At 34.7% G+C, this 20,935-nt stretch overlaps 1 protein-coding gene across 1 annotated transcript in view; it reads right to left on the bottom strand.

The window, feature by feature from the left end:
- Positions 1-20,935, bottom strand: part of LOC143248150 (chordin-like) — a 142,817-nt gene that overhangs the window by 79,921 nt on the left and 41,961 nt on the right. Inside the window, exon 2 of the mRNA XM_076496582.1 lies at positions 2,183-2,286. Coding sequence (XP_076352697.1) covers positions 2,183-2,286 — 104 coding nt within the window. The remainder of the gene's footprint in view (positions 1-2,182; positions 2,287-20,935) is intronic.

Genomic DNA, 20,935 nt, shown 5'->3' with positions numbered 1-20,935 from the left:
TGTCATAAATTAAGGTACTGGTTTCAGTTATTTAACATTACGTTTTATATGGCCCGGCATGGCCTGGTGGTTAAGGCACTGAACTCGTAATCAGAGGGTCGTGGGTTCGAATCCCCGTAACGTCAAACATGCTTACCATTTCAGCCATGGGGGCGTTGTGATGTAACTGTCAATCACACTATTCATTAGTGAAGGATTAGCCCAAGAGTTGGCGGTGGGTGGTGATGAATAACTGTCTTCCATCTAGTTTTACACTGCTAAATTAGGGACGGCTAACGCAGATAGCCCTCGTGTAGCTTTATGCGAAATTCACAAACAAAAAAAAACAAACGTTTTATATAACGCCATAGTTAAAAAAGAATGCTCTCATTCAAGGTATAGAAAGTGTGAATAAATATCACAAAAAGTTGGTTAAATACTTTACACATTACGGGAATTTAAATATTAAAAGTTTCGGATAATCATGGTGCTACTTGTTACTCTGTTATCAAAATAGTTTAAAAGTGTGACTTGTTGGCTTTGAAGGTTCTTGCATAAATAAAACGCAAGTATATAACATTTCACTCGTGATTGTTTACAAGAATGTGAGGATTGTTTCCATCATTGAAACATACACACCAGTAACTTAGATTGTTTAGAAGGTATTCGTGAGTGGAATATTTATAGATAAATATTTCATTAATGTATTGTATAATAATTTTCGCAGACCAAAGACGTAAAAAAAGGTAATGTTTTAGCCAAAATATAATAGAGGAAAAGAAGAAACAAAACCAGGTTTTTTCTGTTTACATATTTTTCTTATTATGCATAAAACATGTATACTTATTGCTCTTATCCGTATTTTAAAATAGAAAATTTTGCTTTGTTCAGAAAATAACTTAATTCACCAGTTTTGTCTACTTTTGATCGTAGACCAAAGTGAGAGTTTTCAGACAAAAATAAAACTCTCAGCACCCCAAATCTTTGTGTAGAAATAAAAAAATATCAGTGTGTGTGTGTGTGTGTGTGTGTGTGTGTGTGTGTGTGTGTGTGAATAGAAAAGTTCAATGTGCGTACTATGCAAAGTTACATTATTAAAAGTATAAAATTAACTTTGATTGGTTTTAGTAGGGCTGGTATTTCGTAATTATTAACCACTAAAAAATGTAATTCCAGAAAGTGATGAATACTATGTGAAATAGCGACCGCTTGCAATGTGAGCACCTAGAAATCACAGCCAGTGGATATTGTTGTTGTTTTGAATTAAGCACAAAACTACACAATGGACTGTCTGCTCTGCCCACTACGGGTATCGAAACCCAGATTTTAGCGTTACAAGTGCGCAGATATACCGCTGAGCCACGGATATTAAAAATAGGAGTTGCTTCCTTTTAAAGGTACAGCTAAGCACTGATGATTAAAGCAATGAACTGAACCAGCAGCTGAGGTAGTTATTCATAAATGACAAGTATCGTCCATTAATAAAAACTAAAAATACTTTCCTTTTTCCATCTAGTTAATCATGTTCTCAGAGTTCATTTCGCATAAATCACTTCATAAAAATGTGCTACGTGGTGTCACTGTTGTTTTCAACTGTATGCCATACAGTGTCACACTAAAATTAACGCACATTCCAGTCTCATGCAATCTTCTCAATAATATGTGTAATATTAGTAATATTCTGACCCGTATATTACTTTTCTGTACGAGTTGCTTCTATTGTGCGTCTAGGATCGATTCAACACGCACCAATACATGAAATCCATCCAAACAGTCTCCTAAGTTCATACAATCTGTGATATATCAAACACAGCAAAATAAAACAACTTGGTATTACTCAAATTGCATCATTTTATTAATGTGCCGTCAAATGTAATCTACATTTAGTGTGGCTCCTAATTCATCCAAGAATTATCACCAAGTTACACTGAACAAATGTACACAAGAAACTTTATTGGTGAGAACGTAAAAAAGTATACTTAATTAACAATATTCGTTATCAGGATAATTTTCTGCTTAGTTCTAAGTAGCCAGCTAAGTTAATATTAATGAAGATATTAAGATAAATAAAATATCTTATCGTTCAATTAAAACAAAGTTACGAACTGAAAGATCAATGCAACCTAATCTCTTTGTCAATTAATCTAATAATTTATTTAAAGGAACTTAAATACTTCTAGTATTCTAACTAAATGGAACTTACTGCTATACATTCGCAGTGTACACAATACAGAACACCAAAAGGAGGGCCCAAGTCCGGCCGCCATCTTTCCTCAATCTCATAGGATCCATTTCCCAGCTGGCAATCTGATGACGAGAATAAAAACATTAAATGTTCATAGAAATTGTTTTTAATACTAATTATAAAGTTGTTACCACTGTTTAAGCATCGCACGTTAACTAAGATTTTATGAGATACAACAAAATTAAAACTTGGCATCAAGAATATTATAAAAATAGAGGATGAGCACGTTATATTAAAACGATTTTGAAGACCTCAGCGTATCGTAACAGCTCATGTTGTCACGTCCAGTCATCCTCTGATGATCTGTCATGCCCAAAGCTCACTTCTCTCCTCTGCTGGCTTTCATAATCCAATTAATGTGCAAGGTTAATTATTTCACAGAGCCCATTTAAGCAGACCTATAGCACAGAAGGTATACCTTTATATAGAATATCTATCGCACAGAAAGTATATCCTTACATGAAACAGCACGAACACCCGTTTAACTTTCCAGCTGCTTGATGTATGCGATGGGTAAATGGGTACATCATGGAAGCAGCTTGTGGATAATTTCTGTTGATTTTCCAGACGGAGATCCTTCTTGATCAGGTTATATGTTGTTTAAGGTCGCTTTCTGTAGGGTAATATCTTCATTTTGTTATCTTAGGTTATAAAGTACAAAGGATATCTCACCCTTAGAAGTTCTAAGACTCCGATCTGAACACACCTTAACGACTTTACTGTATGACTGTTTTGCGTCGGTAAGGACTATTATATACACTTCGAAAAAGCAATACGTTTACGGTGTTGTGGCACTACTTATGTAACGACAAGCAGTGCAAAATTGTAGTTCTAATACATATCGTTCCCCCGCAACTTCATATCGGCTGTGACTGTCACGTGATTGCTGATTCACATATTCAAAATCGTTTTAATATAACGTACCAAATTATATCAATGTATGTTAATTTACTATAAATTCCGACGCACTGATTCTCAATATTTCGCAATAACTAAAATCATGAGTCACTTCTGGAAGATAAATAAACCAATTAAAGAGACAAACGTAAGTTGAAAATGATGCGATTTTCTACATTCACACTTACATATATATACACAGTTCACTGTTGGCAAAGACCACTTATTGCATCTTATTAAATAATTTAAATTTTTATGTATTACTACACTTTTAGGCCCAGCATGGCTAGATGATTAAGGCACTCGACTCGTAATCTGAGGGTCGCGAGTTCGAATCCTCGTCGCACAAAACATGCTCGCCCTTTCAGCCGTGGGGGTGTTATAACGTTACGGTCAATCCCACTATTTGTTGGTAAAAGCGTAGCCCAAGAGTTGGCGGTGGGTGGTGATGACTAGCTGCCTTCTCTCTAGTCTTACATTGTTAAATTAAGGACGATTAGTGCAAATAGCCTTCATGTAGCTTTGCGCGAAATTAAAAAACCAAACAAACATAATAGACATCTTTAGGAAATTCTTCACTAAAAAGTGTATGTAAAAATACGCAGGAAATCCATTGCAGTTATTAAAGGAATTAATTGAAATATCGACTTTTTTTTTTTTCGTTATTTATTTTTCTTGTGGTTCATATGCTGTTAAGGGCTATGAAACCAACAAAGTAACGGATCCACAAGCAATTTGGTTCATAAATAGCCAGACACTGGTATGAAAAAATGCATACTGAATTAGCGCCTGCTACGTTGTTACTTTAGAGTACTTACTCAGTGACAAACAATAAAAAAAAGAAACTGAAGAAGCTTAAGGATCACAAGAACTGACAGTAAAATCCTAGCTGTGCTTATTAATGGACTGCTCTAGAAAAGCACTGTTAAAATAAGCTTTCAGTAACCTGGTAGCAAATCACATTTTGCATTTAGTATGAGGAAAAAAAAAGGTAACCCCAATGGTGAAAGCTTCTATTCGTACGGCAGGTTAAAGTATGGATATGTTTATTTTGTTTTATAGCAAAGCCACATTAGCTGCGTCCATTGCATAGAATTGATCCCTGGATTTTAACTTTGCAAGTCCGTAGACTTACTGTGGATTATGAAGACGCGAGTTTAGTAGCAACATTCGCGTAATTTAAAACAATAAAAACTTAAAGAAAATTAGTCAATACTAGAAAGCAGTAACTTATGAGTAACTTGATAAGAAAGTAGTAACCTAATAACTGATTAAAATGGAAGTTAATAAGTTGAAAACATTATAAATGGCAGATTCGTAGACGCTTAGAAGATTGTTGAAAGGCCTTAAACGTACTAGATGAATATTATTATACTATAAAGAATAATGAATACATGGAAGTTTAGAAACAAGTAATCTAAACTGTTATAATTAAACAGTATCCTAAAAAGTGATGAATTTATTTTTACGAAGCTACTATTGATTATAGCATTTTAGATTAGTTACTGAGAATACAAAAATTCTAAAATAGTGACGACAAAGGTTTCTGTTAACCTAAACTTTAAAAATCCTGAAAATCGTGTTATTTAATGTCTAGCTTTGAACAAGACTGGTTTACTTGTAGACAGTTAGACATGTGTATGTGTGTATTGAAGAGTTATGATGCTCATATTCTGTCAAAGTATTCTAGGATTATACTTTCCCAGAAGAGGACGTTGATTTAGACATATCTTAAAACTTTTGTACAACTGTATATTTATTTGTACATGATTTGGTTTATTTAATTACATGAGGCAGCCGAAAAAAAAAATCAAATTATTTTATGCTACAAGCAAATCTTAAAGACCTTTCTAATATTATAGAGTTGTTAGGCTTACAGTATCTAAACATGCATGAATGGAAACTGAATAGTTTTTCCTATAAATGATACCTGCTTTTCTTTCCAACGGGTAAGTGAAATATATTATGTGGTTAATGGAATATCTTAGAATGTTTAGGTGTATCATTACGAAGCTTAGCGTATCTAAGTGTATAAAAAACAAACAAACTTGTGGTATGTTCAATAATTTTCACTAGAGGGCATCACATCGTGATAACTAAAATGCAAAATGGCTGTACTAACGCGAGAACGATTTGGGCTGTATTCATAAAGTGTAACAGTTTGCAATTATACAACTCAAAGAAACTTGTAAAACACTATTTTTATCACGAGATAAAACAATGAACAAGGCATTTAAGAACAACCATGTCATGAAATTAACAAGACTTAGATACCATATTAAATTATAGCAAACTGGTGAAATAGACCACATTTTAAATAGAAAAAATCGATTTTTGACATCCTATTAATACGCGTGCAAACCTGAAATCTTTAGAATTACTTTCTCAATGTACTTTATTAAATTTTATGTGATTTATGTGTGTGTGTGTGTGTGTGTGTGTGTGTGTGTGTGTGTGTGTGTGTGTGTGTTATGCAATAAATGTTAAGCGGAAGATGCCATGTTTTATGAGACACATTCTATAGAACTCTGAAAACCTGTAAGAACGATATATATTTTTTTTTAAATTAAAGACTAAGGTAACCATAGTTACCCTTTACAAGTAAATGTTGTAATTACAACTTTTTTGGAATCAGGTTATGGATTTAGTTGTTGCTTTGTTAAGTGTTATTCAACGATTTCATTCAAAAAGTTTTAAAAAGACGGAACGTTACTGGTAATAGAAACAGTATATTATATTTAATACTCGAAACAAAATTATTCTAGCTAATAATTGGTTTTAATCTTTTATCCGATTTCAGCAAAGTCATATATTTCGGATTTGCTTCTAGACGCCTAAGGTTCATCATAGTTAACTGTTCTTGTTACTGGTTTTGTTTTCGATATTTTTTCAACGCTACTTTTAAAGCTATTTTTGCTAACAGTCCCTTATTCTGATATCACAACTTAGAAGGTAGGTAGCTAGTCAATAGCATCCACTGTCAACTCTTGTACAATCAAAAAATGGGATTCGACTGTCGCTCTTATAATCACATCTGTTGTTCCAAGATGGGAGTAACAGCGTGCGAACTTTGGACCCTCGGATTCACAGTCTAGCACGTTAATAATTAGGTCACACTCACAGTCTGATTCGAGTGCCAAAGAAAAATTTCCTTAACTGATCAATCTTAAAATCTAGCTGGACTGGAAAGAGGTTTTAAAATTTATAACAAGCAGAAAATACGCCATAAAACCCACAAATTTCACAATTCTTTTAAAACCTAGAGTTTGTTAAAAGTAGAAAAAAATACGCGTGTTCAATGTAAGCAATAAGCATTGGGAAGCTGTAACAAAGTTTCCGTTTCTCTTAAACAGAGTAAATTCGACGTTCATTTCGAACACATGTATTGCTGGTGCTTTAAGTGTGGAAAAGCAAATAAACAAACTTTAGGTGTTATTAATATTCTCTTGAAAATAATGATGCCAATCTAAACGCTTTCGTGTGTGCTGTAACTGATAAAAGTATTTCAAGTCTTAGTGTGTTCTACAAAAACTACACTTACACGACGTATTTGTCTTAATATTGATTCTCTACGGTGAGGTAATCGTGGAATGGCAATGGAAAAAAACTAAGTTCTAATATTAGCGATATCTGTCGAAAAAAGAGTTTAGACAAAATCAAGTTTCAGCTGATGAAGTTTATTTACAGTATCCATTTCTTCTGTTTCAGTTACGTTCTCATTGGCCTGTCACTGCGATATCTTGTGGCAGGCGGGTCAGGAGGCCAGCCACAGTCTACCAGAGAAGGCACGTGTCCCGATTGCTGGAAATTCATATCAATGCACGCGACTTGCTTCGTGCCGCGGTGAAAACTTTTTCCACCACACGCGGAGAAGAGGTCGTGTGCGTAAAGCCAAACCCTTCTTCGGCCTACATAAAGGCTTGGCTGACTGCCAGTCTACTGGGTCGTCAGGGAAGCAACTAATAAGGCTGGCGTCTCTCCGACGACTAGGGTTTCATCGCCGACCGCTCCCTGGCCTACAGTCGTACACTTTGCCGCCGTCACTCAGAGCTCATTCCCTGGCATCCAGGGTCATGGTGGAAATACCCGGCTCCAAGTGTTATTCTGGACTTGTTCTGTGTCATTTACAACGTCTTGTTATTATTTCATGTTGTAATAATAACAAATAAAGATAGTCACTTTTTTGGTATAAATCTGGTTTGTACGTAACATAGAACAAGGTCACACTTTCTCATTAATCTCCATGACATGCAGTTTAAAGTAATGCCGCATTTAGTAATTAATAGTATAATGTCGCATTACACAACAACGTCGTTTCTAGAATTCTTGTCTCAAATTTCAAATAGTTGAATTAATTTTACTGCAATGTATAGCATTATTATTTGAAAGTGTTTTGTTAGACCAGTAACAAACAAGTCACCAGAAACTGACCAGGGACTTTGGTACTTCCTACCGGAAGTTTGAAAGAGATTCAACAAACAGCACTTGAGTTGTCACAAAAACAAGGTCGTTTAGCAAGTGATGCCACACGCCAAAAGCGTGCAACACAAACATGCAAGGCTCCAACACAACACTTTAATGTGAGCAAAAAAAAAAGTTTTGCATATCGCGAAGTTGTTTTAACGCGTCTCTCACAAGTACAGGGTGGGCCAAGAGTCTTAATCTTTTTTCCTACTATTGTGAAATAAGTGTGGAAATTTGAAAACCTTCCTATATAAAGTGTTCAGGCAGATTACGGGCCTTTTTACCAAACATTATGCCATAATAGTCATCATCTGACAGAGGATATCCAAATGCTACAACTTTTGTATCGGCATGTTTCACCTCAGACAAATAGTTTTAGAGAGGGCATTTTAATAGACATGATCTGGCCGTATCTCATGGCATCACTTCAGCTAACAAATGGCCCTCCAGTATCTCAGTATTATGAGTGAAAATCGAGGACCATAATTATTAAATTAGTAAACTATTTCTTGGACAAGCAAATAAGAATGTTATCAGTTAGTGATTATGGCAAAGTGTCCTTGACCAAAATAAGTTGTTAGCTCAAAGAAGTGTTGGTTGAATAATGCCCAGTGTACACATCCCAAAATATCACACCATTCGTCGATGACGAGACACAGGAAAAGGAATGACACGCCTGCCTGCACACACACAAGGAGTAAATGAGAACGACATCCTACAACGAGACTTCAAGCTTAGCAGAACAAGTATCATGGCTATGCGCAGACGCATTAATTCCCGCATATGTTCAAACACGCTAAATATTCCGAGTGCATAAGCTTTGCTCGGATCTCTTTCAGAGTACACTTGTAAGTGTTGTAATTCTATAGATCGATCAGGCCAGGAAAGAACGCTCATTCTATTTCTGATTTTATTTATTTTTACATTTCTGAGAACTGCACAATGTACACATGAATGCAATAAAAGTACCGTCTTTAAAAAAATATAATCATATAATTATAAACAACATACGTACAACTCCTGCCAAGTTTGGCCCACAAGCTCTTTAACCTACAGACACGCTAGCCAAGTTCGTAAATAGCTCGCGAAAAAGAGGAAAAGAACTACTAGATTATATCCAGAAAAAAAACAACACAACATGAACATAATATAACACATTTTAGAAAAACAAAAACACTTCAACTTCTAAATTGCAAGTCGTTCATTTGTGCTCTTTTCTTATTATTTTATTTGTTCATCTTATCTACGAAAGACAACCTTCAAAAACTTTGCATGGGACCAAATTCAAGTTCGTTTCTGTACTTGAGTCTATGTCTGTTTGCATAGAAGTCTTTGTGAAGTATATTTGACCGAATATTTAATTAGCTATATTAAACAACAGGTTAATTATGATTTTTAGTTTCGCTTTCAGTTTACTTTCATCGGAAGCTGGTATTAACTAGAGGCGTCGGTATGTATTTAACAGATTCGTAGCTCGAGTCTGTAGGCGCGGAAGCTATCGGCGTTTCAAATAGAATTGGAGCACAAACCTCGTGTGTTAGTAACTGGTGGTAATTTCGATATTAATTGTTGTTGTTGTTTTTTTTTTTGTTGTTTTTTTTTTATCAATTAATCGTTCTTCTCGTAAAAGATTTTTGAAGACCGGCACTTCTAGATAAATAGACTGCCTCGTTAATTCTCCAGTTTCGTTTCACTGTCTATACAAGTTTCAAGTGTAGTGCAAAATAGATTTTAACCATGCTGTTCTTTTTTACAGCCGCATGTGATTTGTTTTGTTGTTAATCGTAGAGCTACAAGTTTGGTATTATGTCCATCGCCGGGATGAAACTTAGCATCATAGAGCCACCTGGAGGATTCAAGAATAAGTGATTTTAATAAATAAAAAAGATACTGCTGTCTGATTTTGTTTGCTTGGTTCAAATCATGTATACAACACGTTTCAAATATGCAATTTGACATAACAGTACATGTAATTATATTTTTATCCTAAAGGATACCTTATGCGCACATTGACTAAACGTCCGGATCATAGACTTTTAATTAAGGCTTAAGCATCTTCACTGTTATTAATTTTAAACCACTGAGCAGAGGCAGGGCAACCAGTCGGTAGCACTCGTCTCCGCAAAGTTTTGTTTGGCCCTTTGGGATTAATTGGTGCTTTTATAACAAATCCACAGGTGAAAGTGTAGAACGTATTTAGTGGCATTTAACAGCAAGGTGACACCTAGTTTGATAACACATGAACCTAGATGTTTTAAGAAGCGTCAGAATATGTAACATTATCTTTCTTTACTCCTTGAAGAAGGAATTTTTTTAAAATCCTACTTTCACGATGTCATAATTTCTCTGAAAAATATGAAATAGCAGTTGTGAAGTTTTGTTATTTTGTCTCTACGTTATTTGTTTATATGAAGAAAATGATAAAAGAAAACAGGTTTTTTAAGTAAACATGTTTTTTGTTTAATAAAGTTATATCGTTTATACAAGTCGTCTGTCAAGTACCCTGCATAAGTCATACTTACAATTCCAAGTTTTACGAAACTTGAAGGTTTCTACTGGAAATTTGGTCAAGGTTATTGTCGTTAATCTAAATGACAAAGGTCGGAATTTCCATTGCAAAAGGCTCCGTCATGTCCAAAGCACACAACTACTCCCTGCTGACTTTCCATAATTCATCTAATTTACAACAATGACAGTTTTCTATCGCTCGTTTCAACAGCCCTATAGCACAAAATTCCACAGGTCCTGCGTTTGGCGACTTGACTGACATGTCTTCGGTATGGAATAGCATGAATACCCGTTTTCTTCTCCTGCTACTTTTGTTATGCGATGGTTGAATAGATATGTCGTGGAAGAAATTTGTATAACCTATGTCGCTGATACAGACGAAGATCTTTCTAGATTGTGTTTCAAATTGTTGCCTTGGACACAGCTGAGATAATAATTCTTGCATGTCTTTTTTTTTTTCTGCATGGTGCCGATTCCCCAAGATGATCTATAGATCCATTATTTTTCAACGTATTTAAGTACGAGATATCATGTAATGAAAATTTTAAATGTTCGTTTTAAACACACGTTAATAATCTGGGTGTATGAATATTTTACGTCGCAAAGTGGTGTTAAATATTATTCTCAAAATCGATATATTTTTGGTAATGTCATATTACCTATAAAATACTAAAAGATATCAAAACGTAGTTTGAGACATTTCGTCGTGCCGCGACTTTTCATGTGCTGTATTTGTCACGTGACTTACTGATACACATTCAAATTTTTTTTCAATTAACGTGCTCAAACCTATCTACTATATATAGATAAGCTATACAACAGTATCCACAGCAAATATTATTTGGCCTACTCTTGTCCAACAATAATATTTTACCGTCACCCTTATAACGCATCCATGGTACCAAAGTGCGAAGAGGGAATTTCTTTTAAAGATGGTAATGATACGCTAACTTGTATACTGCAGATACGTAACGCGTCACGCTAACACGTGGGCCACGCTCTGCCCCACTTTTGTTTCTAGCCTGAAACATCAGTTTATAAGAGCTCAACACTATCACATTGTTTCGTTAGATTACTTTGTCAGCACATTCACTGAGAAAAGATAGAGTCCTCGTATAATTTCAACAGTCTACTAGTGTGTGTTTAGTGATTTATGCAACAGATCTTATAACTGTTACATTATTGACTTCAATGTTGAATAGTGAGCACAGTTATCATATTATGGCACCGTGAAATTAGCACAGTATATCTCTTTAATGAAAAAAGTGGGACGTTGTCATTTTCTTTCTTGAGGTTTTATGTAACACTATTTACACTTCATCTTTAAAGACCAATTTCAGTAATTATGTAGATATTTTTTACACGTTCATTTAGTCATAATAATTAGATTTAGTCGAAAAAAATACTGACACATCAACACGCACCGGTTTTAAAAAAAAGTGCCATATCTTTGACCCAGATGTCTATCAGTCTGTTTCTGACTCATTTAAGTATGAAAAGCTGTTATTGGCTGGATTTTTTTTTTGTATTAAATCTTCAATATTTGATATCTTTAGATCGCTTTTTTTTTTTTTAATACGCATGTTAAGAACATCGTTATTTCGGCGGGAACAGATGGCGTGAATACATCTCCTAGTGAGCTATAAAAATATCATACCATACCATTTCTGTTCAGTTTCACTAGCGAGTTGCCTACGCCCACGTCAGCCTAATGAGAGACGGTCGTTTATCTGGTCCTAACGAACGAACCACCTCTCTAATGTAGACCGCTAAACACGATAAATAAGTTTAGCCCATGCAGCGAAGGACCGTCTCTGCTTGCTCTGACTGCACACATCGCCGTGAAATTAAGGATATGGAGTCTTGAAACTGGCGTTTGATGCTTTATCACGCATTTCTAACACATGAAGTAAATAGAAATGTCGACGTTTCGCATGTCAAGCCCGGACCACCCTGACCAGGGTTAATGGAGGTTAATGCACTCGCAGTCAACTTGAGGCAACAACAAGTCTTCCACTGCAATATTCACACTTCTAGCATCGGAGGAATTATTGAGGGCAAAATCACAAGTGATGAAAGAACACGGAAGGAAACGTATTAGAAAATACAGTTCATAAAGTAGTTACTTTTGCACACGTATTTAGTACTTCCACGATGCAACAGTTTTTCACATACATATCTAAATTTAAACGCGCTAAATGAAAATAAGTCTTAAAAGTTCTCCATTATAGTAGTGATATAACTCCAGAAGTATTAACCTCTTCTAATTTTATGTCTTTCGCTGTGGTATTACGTAACACCTAGGCTCACCATTAACGAATTGCTATAAGCCAAAATACTCCAGGACCTGAGTGGAGCGTTGATATAATAAAAGATAAAAGCACTGGTTCACGAGTAGTAAACTGCTTTTGAATTAGAAGTGAATATAGACCATATACGCCAACGACACGAACTAGTGGTAATATTAATAAAATAAATAAATAAAAGGTGTCAAGTTTGCATGAATTGTATCCTGCTTAACCTGGCAATTTAACATTTCATATTTACACATCATTCTATAACTTAACTATTTTTTGTAATTATTTTTCTACGACTGATCTCTATTCTAATTTAGCGGATTTTTACATAAAGTGTTTCATTTTAATCAAGTATCACACGTTTGTTCTAAACTAATTTTTCTTAACTTAAAACACTTATTTAACGAATTTAATGACTTAACTATTTTACAGAATTACGTATTTTTTGCATAAGAGTATTTTAAATTAATTATGCATTTGTTGTATCAGCATCTAATATATTTCGCTTCGTAATTATTAAAATTACAACGAATTTTCAATTTGTATAATTTAATCAAAGAATGAGAAATAGTGCCTGCACCTTTTCGTTAATATCATGAACCAAAATAGTAGTTCATAAATGATTGCAAGGAATTTTACAAAATCCTTATAAAACGCTCGAAAAAAACACACCAACTGTAAATATAGAGTTTAAACAACACTTTAAAACCTTTACTATTGACTGCTAAGGTTCTTCACTTATAAAAGGCACAAAACATTCACATAAGTAAAAAAATCTGCTCAAAACTAATCACTATTATTATTCCCTTGCCAATCTACAATAACAACAGTTTGATATATTGTACCCAAACATTTTGTATAATACCACACAAGACATTGTGAATGTCGTAAGGGTATTAAAAATTCTATTTGTTTCTTCTGTATTTCACATAAGCTAAAAACATCATAATTATAGTATGAACCATGTTATCATTACCTCTAAAAGTTAGCTGTTTTAGAGATTTCTGGTTCTCCTTTGAAAATCTTAAATACAAGATGAAACATTATTGGTCAATAAAGATGGTCATTAGATGACTAACATGTAGATAATCAACGCTTTGTACGCTATACAGTTAGTGTCTTTAGGGAGCCAACCTCAATTTATGAAGTTAAGAAGTAAATAAATACAAGTAATATAAAATTTCGGTAATAGATTCGTGGAATTACTTTAAAAAATAAAGAGATGTCTAAGATGTATATGTTTTATTTGAAAAGCCTGCTTTTCTGCTGGTGATTATTTATTGCGTTCTTAGTGGGGTCTTTGATTTAATCTAAGCATATATTTGTCAATTACTATGTATCATGTACAGATAATTTAGTTAAATAGAAAATCTAAATGCTCACTATATTCTAAAAAAAAAAATCTCTATTTCAATCTCCAGCTGCGGCTAAACATTTTCATCTCGAATGTATGCGATCAAATAGTCAACAGCTACAATAAATCATCATGAACCCCATCAACTAGCTTCTAGCTACGATTATTATCATTACAATGTATAAATTTAGCTATCATATCAAGTAACAGTTTCTCCATAGTTGAGCAAACAAAAAGCTAGTAGACAAGATGAATCAATTGGGAATTTAAAAAACTGCAAATAGGGATCGTAAAAAAAAAAGACAGCAAACAAACAAACTGTACTGGAGATACTGTGGACGATATTTACTCAAGTTACAAAAATCCATATTTTGACTTCACCAAATGTAATTCTAGATAACATCATGGAGTTAAAATAAGGGTTTTTAGTTCGGGTGAATAATGTCTACACTATCTCCAGCTTAGTCCGCTGGAGGTTCCTATTTGCAGTTTTATTTTTTATTCCCAATTGTCTTAATTATTCCGTTGTTACTAATACTAACATCCTCTCAGAATGGCGAAACAAAGAATAGGCTTTATCAGTATATCAGCGACTTCAGTACATCCGGGTTCGGCATGGCCAGGTGGTTAAGACACTCGACTCATAATACGAAAATCGCGGGCTCGAATTCCCGTAACACCAAACAAGCTCGCCCTTTCTGCCGTTGAGGCATTATAATGTAATGGGTTATTCCACTATTCGCTGGTAAAATAGTAACCCAAAAGATGGCGGTGGGTGGTGATGACTAGCTGCCTTCCTTCTAGTCTTACACTGCTAAAGTAGGGATTGCTAGCGCAGATAGCCCTCGTGTAGCTTTACGAGAATTTCGAAACAAACCAAACCGAATCAATACATCCTGGAGAGTTGGTATTAGAAACATTCTCTGGTTCAGGTTAAAATATATGGTAATGTGTCTAAGTATTCTTCTCGTTATTATATGTTCTGCCTTTTCAACAAGAAAGAAAATTTTTTAGAAGCTTTCCACTGATTGGGTTCCCTTAATTTATGACACATTAAATTACTCTTTAGTTATTTTAGTGTCCTTATACGTAAGGCTAATAGCGTTAAAGCATTTAGGACACCCGTGGCAACACCCCAGATTTGTAAAAAAAACATTCCTGTATATCAAGTAACTGCAGTAAGTACTGTGTTTTTAGATACTAATGTATAAATAACAAGTCAGAACAATTATTTATTACAATACTAATATGAAAACAAGTGATGCTTAAGGTATAAATTAACTCCACAAATGCAGCAAAAATATACACGTTGGGTAAACAACTACTCAAAGCAATTTGATCTCCAACATTTCTTTTACGCCGTCTACAACTCTAATGATAGTGTTTTTGTCTTTTAATGTAGATCGCTTCCATTAGTGAAATAAAACAGTTTGGTTTGGTTTGAATTTCGAGTAAAGCTACACAAGGACTATCTGCTCTAGCCGTCCCTAATTTAATAGTGTGAGACTAGAGGGAAGGCAAATAGTCATAACCTCCCACCGCTAACTCTTGGACTACTGTTTTACCAACGATAGTGGGATTGACCGTCACATTATAACGCACCCATGGATAAAAGGGCGAGCACATTTGGTGTGACTGGGATTCGAACCCGCGACCCTCGGATTACGAGTCAAGTGCCTTAACCACCTGGCCATGCCGGGCCGAAATTTGTTTGTTTGTTTGTTTTGGAATTTTGCACAAAGCTACACAAGGACTATCTGCTCTAGCCGTCCCTAATTTAATAGTGTGAGACTAGAGGGAAGGCAAATAGTCATAACCACCCACCGCTAACTCTTGGACTACTGTTTTACCAACGATAGTGGGATTGACCGTCACATTATAACGCACCCATGGATAAAAGGGCGAGCACATTTGGTGTGACTGGGATTCGAACCCGCGACCCTCGGATTACGAGTCAAGTGCCTTAACCACCTGGCCATGCCGGGCCGAAATAAAACAGACTTACGAATATAAAATCAAAATTAAAAATTAAATGTGCATCTCCCTTCAACTTATTTATTTACCATCACCACGATTGTGATCTGGTGTAAAATAAAGAGAGAAGGCGGTTCTTAAGAAATAATGCAAATTGTAGATGAAATCTTTATGTTTTTTTACGAAATTAAATATATCAGAACACATATCTAGTTATTTAGTACAATAATAATTACCAATCCCGTAGTTTAGAAAGCACAAATAACTATAATAGTTTTGTTATTGTTGTTTAAAAATGAAAATTCCCAAATTCTGGACCACCATCAGAAGAATAAACAACAACTAAGGCCGACGAATCAAAGTCATCTCAAGGCTACGGTCTGGGACAGTGTGGCGCTAAGCAGCTTTTAATCTTACGGTTGATCTTCAGGGAAACCTAGCCTCTTAATTGACGCATGCCAACATTTAGCCCAGGGTTTTACAAGCTAGCTCACTAAAACTTCCATATATCATAAACTCCAAACTCTGCTTAAGGTAGCAAATGGAGCAGCTCATGTGACGGACGCCTGCGAGTTTATTACAGAAGTAGATTAATGAATATGTTGATGACAAGAAACTACAGCCGCCAAACCTTGCACTAATTTGAGTTTGATACCATTACACTGGACTGCATTGCCTCTCCTAAAAAACAACAAAAACACTAATGCAATAAAACATTTTGATCTAGTGAAGTCGAATTATTTTGTAAAGGAAACTGTTTCTTCAACGAACAGTTGTTACACTTAACTCGGCAAATGAGAAAAGTCACTATTAAGTAAACCGGTTTATGCTGACTTGGTGAAACATTCCAGTCGAGAAATACGTTAAATAACTTTCATTTGACATAAAACACATATGAATTTAAAATTAACGTGTAGCATTTGATTACAAAATGGAGGTTCTATCGAAAACAATAACTACAAAAATATCAGGACAACGAGAATTTATACTTGCATCAAATTGAAGACTACGAACTTCCACACTATTTATTAATGATACCAGCTAAACCTTATAAAAATGGCGGCCTGTCACAATTTATATTGCTCGAAAGATTGATACTACGGAATTGAAGAAATGCTTATTTACCAATACACCAGAGTCATACAAGCAAGTTCTACAACAGGATGCAATAATGTCTAAATTGAGATATTAGCATGAAACGTAGTGAAGAAGACCAAGAAATACAAGTGGAAAGGAATTCGAGTCCCTCTTTCACTTATTTTGAATTGTGTTCATTAGCAAGTGAGTGCTGACGTAAGTGGAGGGTGGGGGAGCAGATTAATTCTTATGATGAAGTATTAGGGGCCTCCATCTTACCCGGACTTAATGCGGGCGTCTTGGCGTCGCCGTAAAGTCCTTCAAGGAAGGCCTGGTAATGGAGGGTGGCCGATATGTACACCAATATATCAAGTTAAAAATGCTGTCGTATTATTTGGTCCACGATTTTAAAGTTATGATAAAGCTTGAAAAATTACACCTTATAGCCATTAGACGAGCTTTTAAATTCATTTTTATAATTTCAAGATACTTGTGAAACTTGGAGATAGGTTACATACAGTCTGCAATTAAACCATAGCATTTTTACAGCGCGCAGACCATGCTTTTTTGTTGTTGTTTTTTAGATTTTTAACTGCTTCATATTGAGTCTGTGCAAAAATTGAAATTGTTTTAAGTTTCATTTGCCCTTGAGATATAGTTTTCTAAATGTCCTCAATAAGGCGATAAAGGAAACTCACTATCCCTTCCCCTTCAGCATTGAATAAGTAGGTATGGCAGTAGCCCCAGGGACTATAGCAAATCGTTCAAGTTTTATATAAGAAAGAAGAAATAAAAAATAGGATTTGACTGGAACAAAAATAATAAAAGTTCAATTTTCACATCCTAAAATATTTAATGCGCATGGTTTCTTCAGATTAACATAAATAAAAGCAGTGTTTGTTTTTTTTTATGAATTTCGCGCAAGGCTAATTGGAACCTATTTGCGCTATCTGTGCCTATTTTTTTAAGTTATAGACTAAGAGGGAAAGCAGCTAGTCAACAACACCCATCACAGCTCTCTAGTTTCTCTTTATCAACAAATGATGGGATTGACTACCACATTATAACGTCCCTATGACTGAAATGGTGTACATGTTCGGTGACGGTATTAATTTGGCGAATTGGATAATGAGAGTTGATTAACCTAACAAGGGCCAAGGAAGGTCCTACTGTGGTTTTCAATATACGAGATAAGTTAGTATGAAAATAGTAACATTCGGTTCTTAAACACGAACAAGACACAAGTTGAGTACGAAGGTAATGGGTTCCCTTTTCTAATTCTTACACTCCAAAACTAAAACTGAATACGGGCATTAATATATTTAGAACTGTGTGCTCATGTTGAGAATCCTCGGTTCGAAAATTCTACAAGTGACATTATAATATGAATACAACGTTTTGCTTTTACAAATATCTGAAAACCTTTATAAGAGGCATCAGCGTATAGTAGTCTTTAAAGGGAAGGCAACAACACCTAATGCCACTTGTATAGCATCCTTAGTCTTGAAGCGCAGAGCACAGTTTTTCAACAAGCCGCGAACCATAAACCCTTGGATTCACAGTCCAGGCACACTAACCAGTAGACCACAACCGATTTAAACAATGTTTAGCTCAAACAATCTTAATAATCACTTCAAGATGGTATCAAGCTTAATCATAAGTTACTCAGATGCGTTAAATGCTCAGTTATCTACTTGTTTATTTGAAATATTTCAATTAAAAGACGTTCGTGTATCAAGCGGTTCAGTGTTCAAGTAAATATTCACATAAGCTAGAAAGTGCAAGTAGTTCTTGCTTTATTTTTAATGAGTATCGACCTCTTGTATACTCAAAATAATTTTATGATTAAGGTACTAAAATACATGAGAAGATAACTGAAGAAGTACATGCTCACGTTATAAAATGAAAAAAAAAAAACAAAATATGCAATAAACGTAAATTCTTTCCATAATCATAAAATACGTGTAGCTATCTGTTTAGAGCTTTAAGGTTTTGTATCTTGTTATGCTGTAACAGTTTAACTGTGTTGTTTACTTATACAATGTAAACAATTCTTCATAATTCATCAGAAAATACTTACATGTACCGACCGGTTAACTTAAATAGTACATTTCGCCAAAGGTTGTTTATTACAAAGTTACGTAACCAAAATGTTACGCCAAAAAAAACAACCGAAATTATTCATCACCAAAGAAACATGACTCCTGATTGCGAGTTTTCAGTGACTGACACATTCAATAACCTCAACAAATCATAAACAAATATATCATATCAAAAAGAGTTGGACGTCACAAAAAAGCACGGACACATCTTGATCCAGTAGACATTTATAAATACTCTACATTGATAAATCACAAACACACAACCCTCACGAGACGAAACCGCGATGTTTGAAAAACACACAACCCTCACGAGACGAAACCGCGATGTTTGAAAAACACAAAGGCTAACGCAGACAGCCCTCATGTAACTTTCCGCGAAATTCAAAACCAAAGTTGTTCTGCAGTTGTTAATATATGCTATATACACTGTACAAAGGCAAGGAAAAATCTGAACACAAGTAGTTTACAAACTACTGTACGAAAACGCTGAACAAAACCTAACTTCTCAACTCACTTTGTATATGACAGCAAAATATTACGTAAACCATATCGTCAGGCACATCCCATTATTAGAAACAGAAAACTGGAATTTTCAAAATGTCTAGTATTTTCACTAAACAAACATACAAAAATTCCATTACCTCAGATTAGTTAATTATTCCAAAAGTTAGCTACATAGTGTGTGGGTGGGAGGGGGGTCAGGACTAAGACGATGGTTTATAATTACTGAGAGCAACAATAGGACACTGGATACATTTCGTTCTTATAGGACTTTTAACTAAGCACAGAAGTCTTGAAAAATTGTGTGTTTCGAAACATATTCACATGGTGTGTGATAGAATGCTTTATTTAGGTCACGCCACCTTCCTTATTTTAGTACAACCTGACTGTTGTCAAGTTGACACTTTATGCAGAACCAAAACTTCAACTATTATCCAACCTGACACAGTAGAGTCGGAGAGATAGGTCTGGGTAACAACAGATACCGCGACAGTTATAAAGGACATAGTATAACATACAGTGCAGACAAAACAGAACTTTAACTGCAGAGAAGAATAAGAAAATCCACATATTTAAAATAAGCTTTAACATTTAAAGGTTACTTGGTACACTGCAGAATAGCTAACCATAATATCAGGAGAAAACCATTAAACAAATGAATTTTGATAATTCGTTATAACAGCCGAGGGATGATGGAAATGTCGTCCCTAATATCTTGTTTACATTGTTTTGGAAGGACTGATATTACCCACCCCTACAATTACTTACTTTTTGAAAAGTCTTTAATTTTTGTAGTGTTTCAGTAAGCATAGGAAGATTATATTCAAAACGGAGTTCTAACTGCAATGAGATTCCAACTCTGATATTCATTGTTTATCTGTTATTGGTCAGTAGTTCCTGTTTTACTTTGTACTTAAACTTTATAAAGGAACACAATTTTTTTGTAAAAAAGCTAACTTCAAGGGGTAGTAATAAAAAAAATGATTTTTATCTGCTACTAGTTATTAATAATACTTACAAAAGTGGATATTTCGTTTCAAACTATGTCACCTCAGTGAAGTTAACTGACACAATTATCTTGGTTTTTGAGTTACCATGTAGTAAAGAAAAAACAAGTTCAAACTTTTTACTATGATATTTACAGACATTACTACAACTTCTGACTCAGTCATTACATATATATTGCCAAAAAAGGAAACATTGCATAGTATTTTAAAGTTCTGATGACCGATAGAAAAGGTATTTAAAATGTCATTTAGATGAACAATCCGAGCCAACCCTACATAGACAATGCTACGGTCTGTCCGATACAGTACTCTTCAGTTGCTTTTCCTCTTAATCAAAATTTGATCAGCGATTATGTTTACAACTCAATGTGTTATGTGCCTTTTTCATACCTCGTAACTACTGAAGCTATAATAGTACAAGATAATGCCTAATCTGGACAAAACAAAGTTACTGTCTTGTTGCAGGTAAACACTAAGCACAAAACAGTTTTTATGCTCAAAGTAACATTTTTTAATTCTACCATAACTTC

This window comes from Tachypleus tridentatus, chromosome 4 (genome assembly GCF_004210375.1).
Source record: "Tachypleus tridentatus isolate NWPU-2018 chromosome 4, ASM421037v1, whole genome shotgun sequence".
NCBI classification, from domain to species: Eukaryota; Metazoa; Arthropoda; class Merostomata; order Xiphosura; family Limulidae; genus Tachypleus; species Tachypleus tridentatus.
Note: the sequence above shows the minus strand (reverse complement) of the source record. Positions and strands in the feature narration are given on the sequence as shown.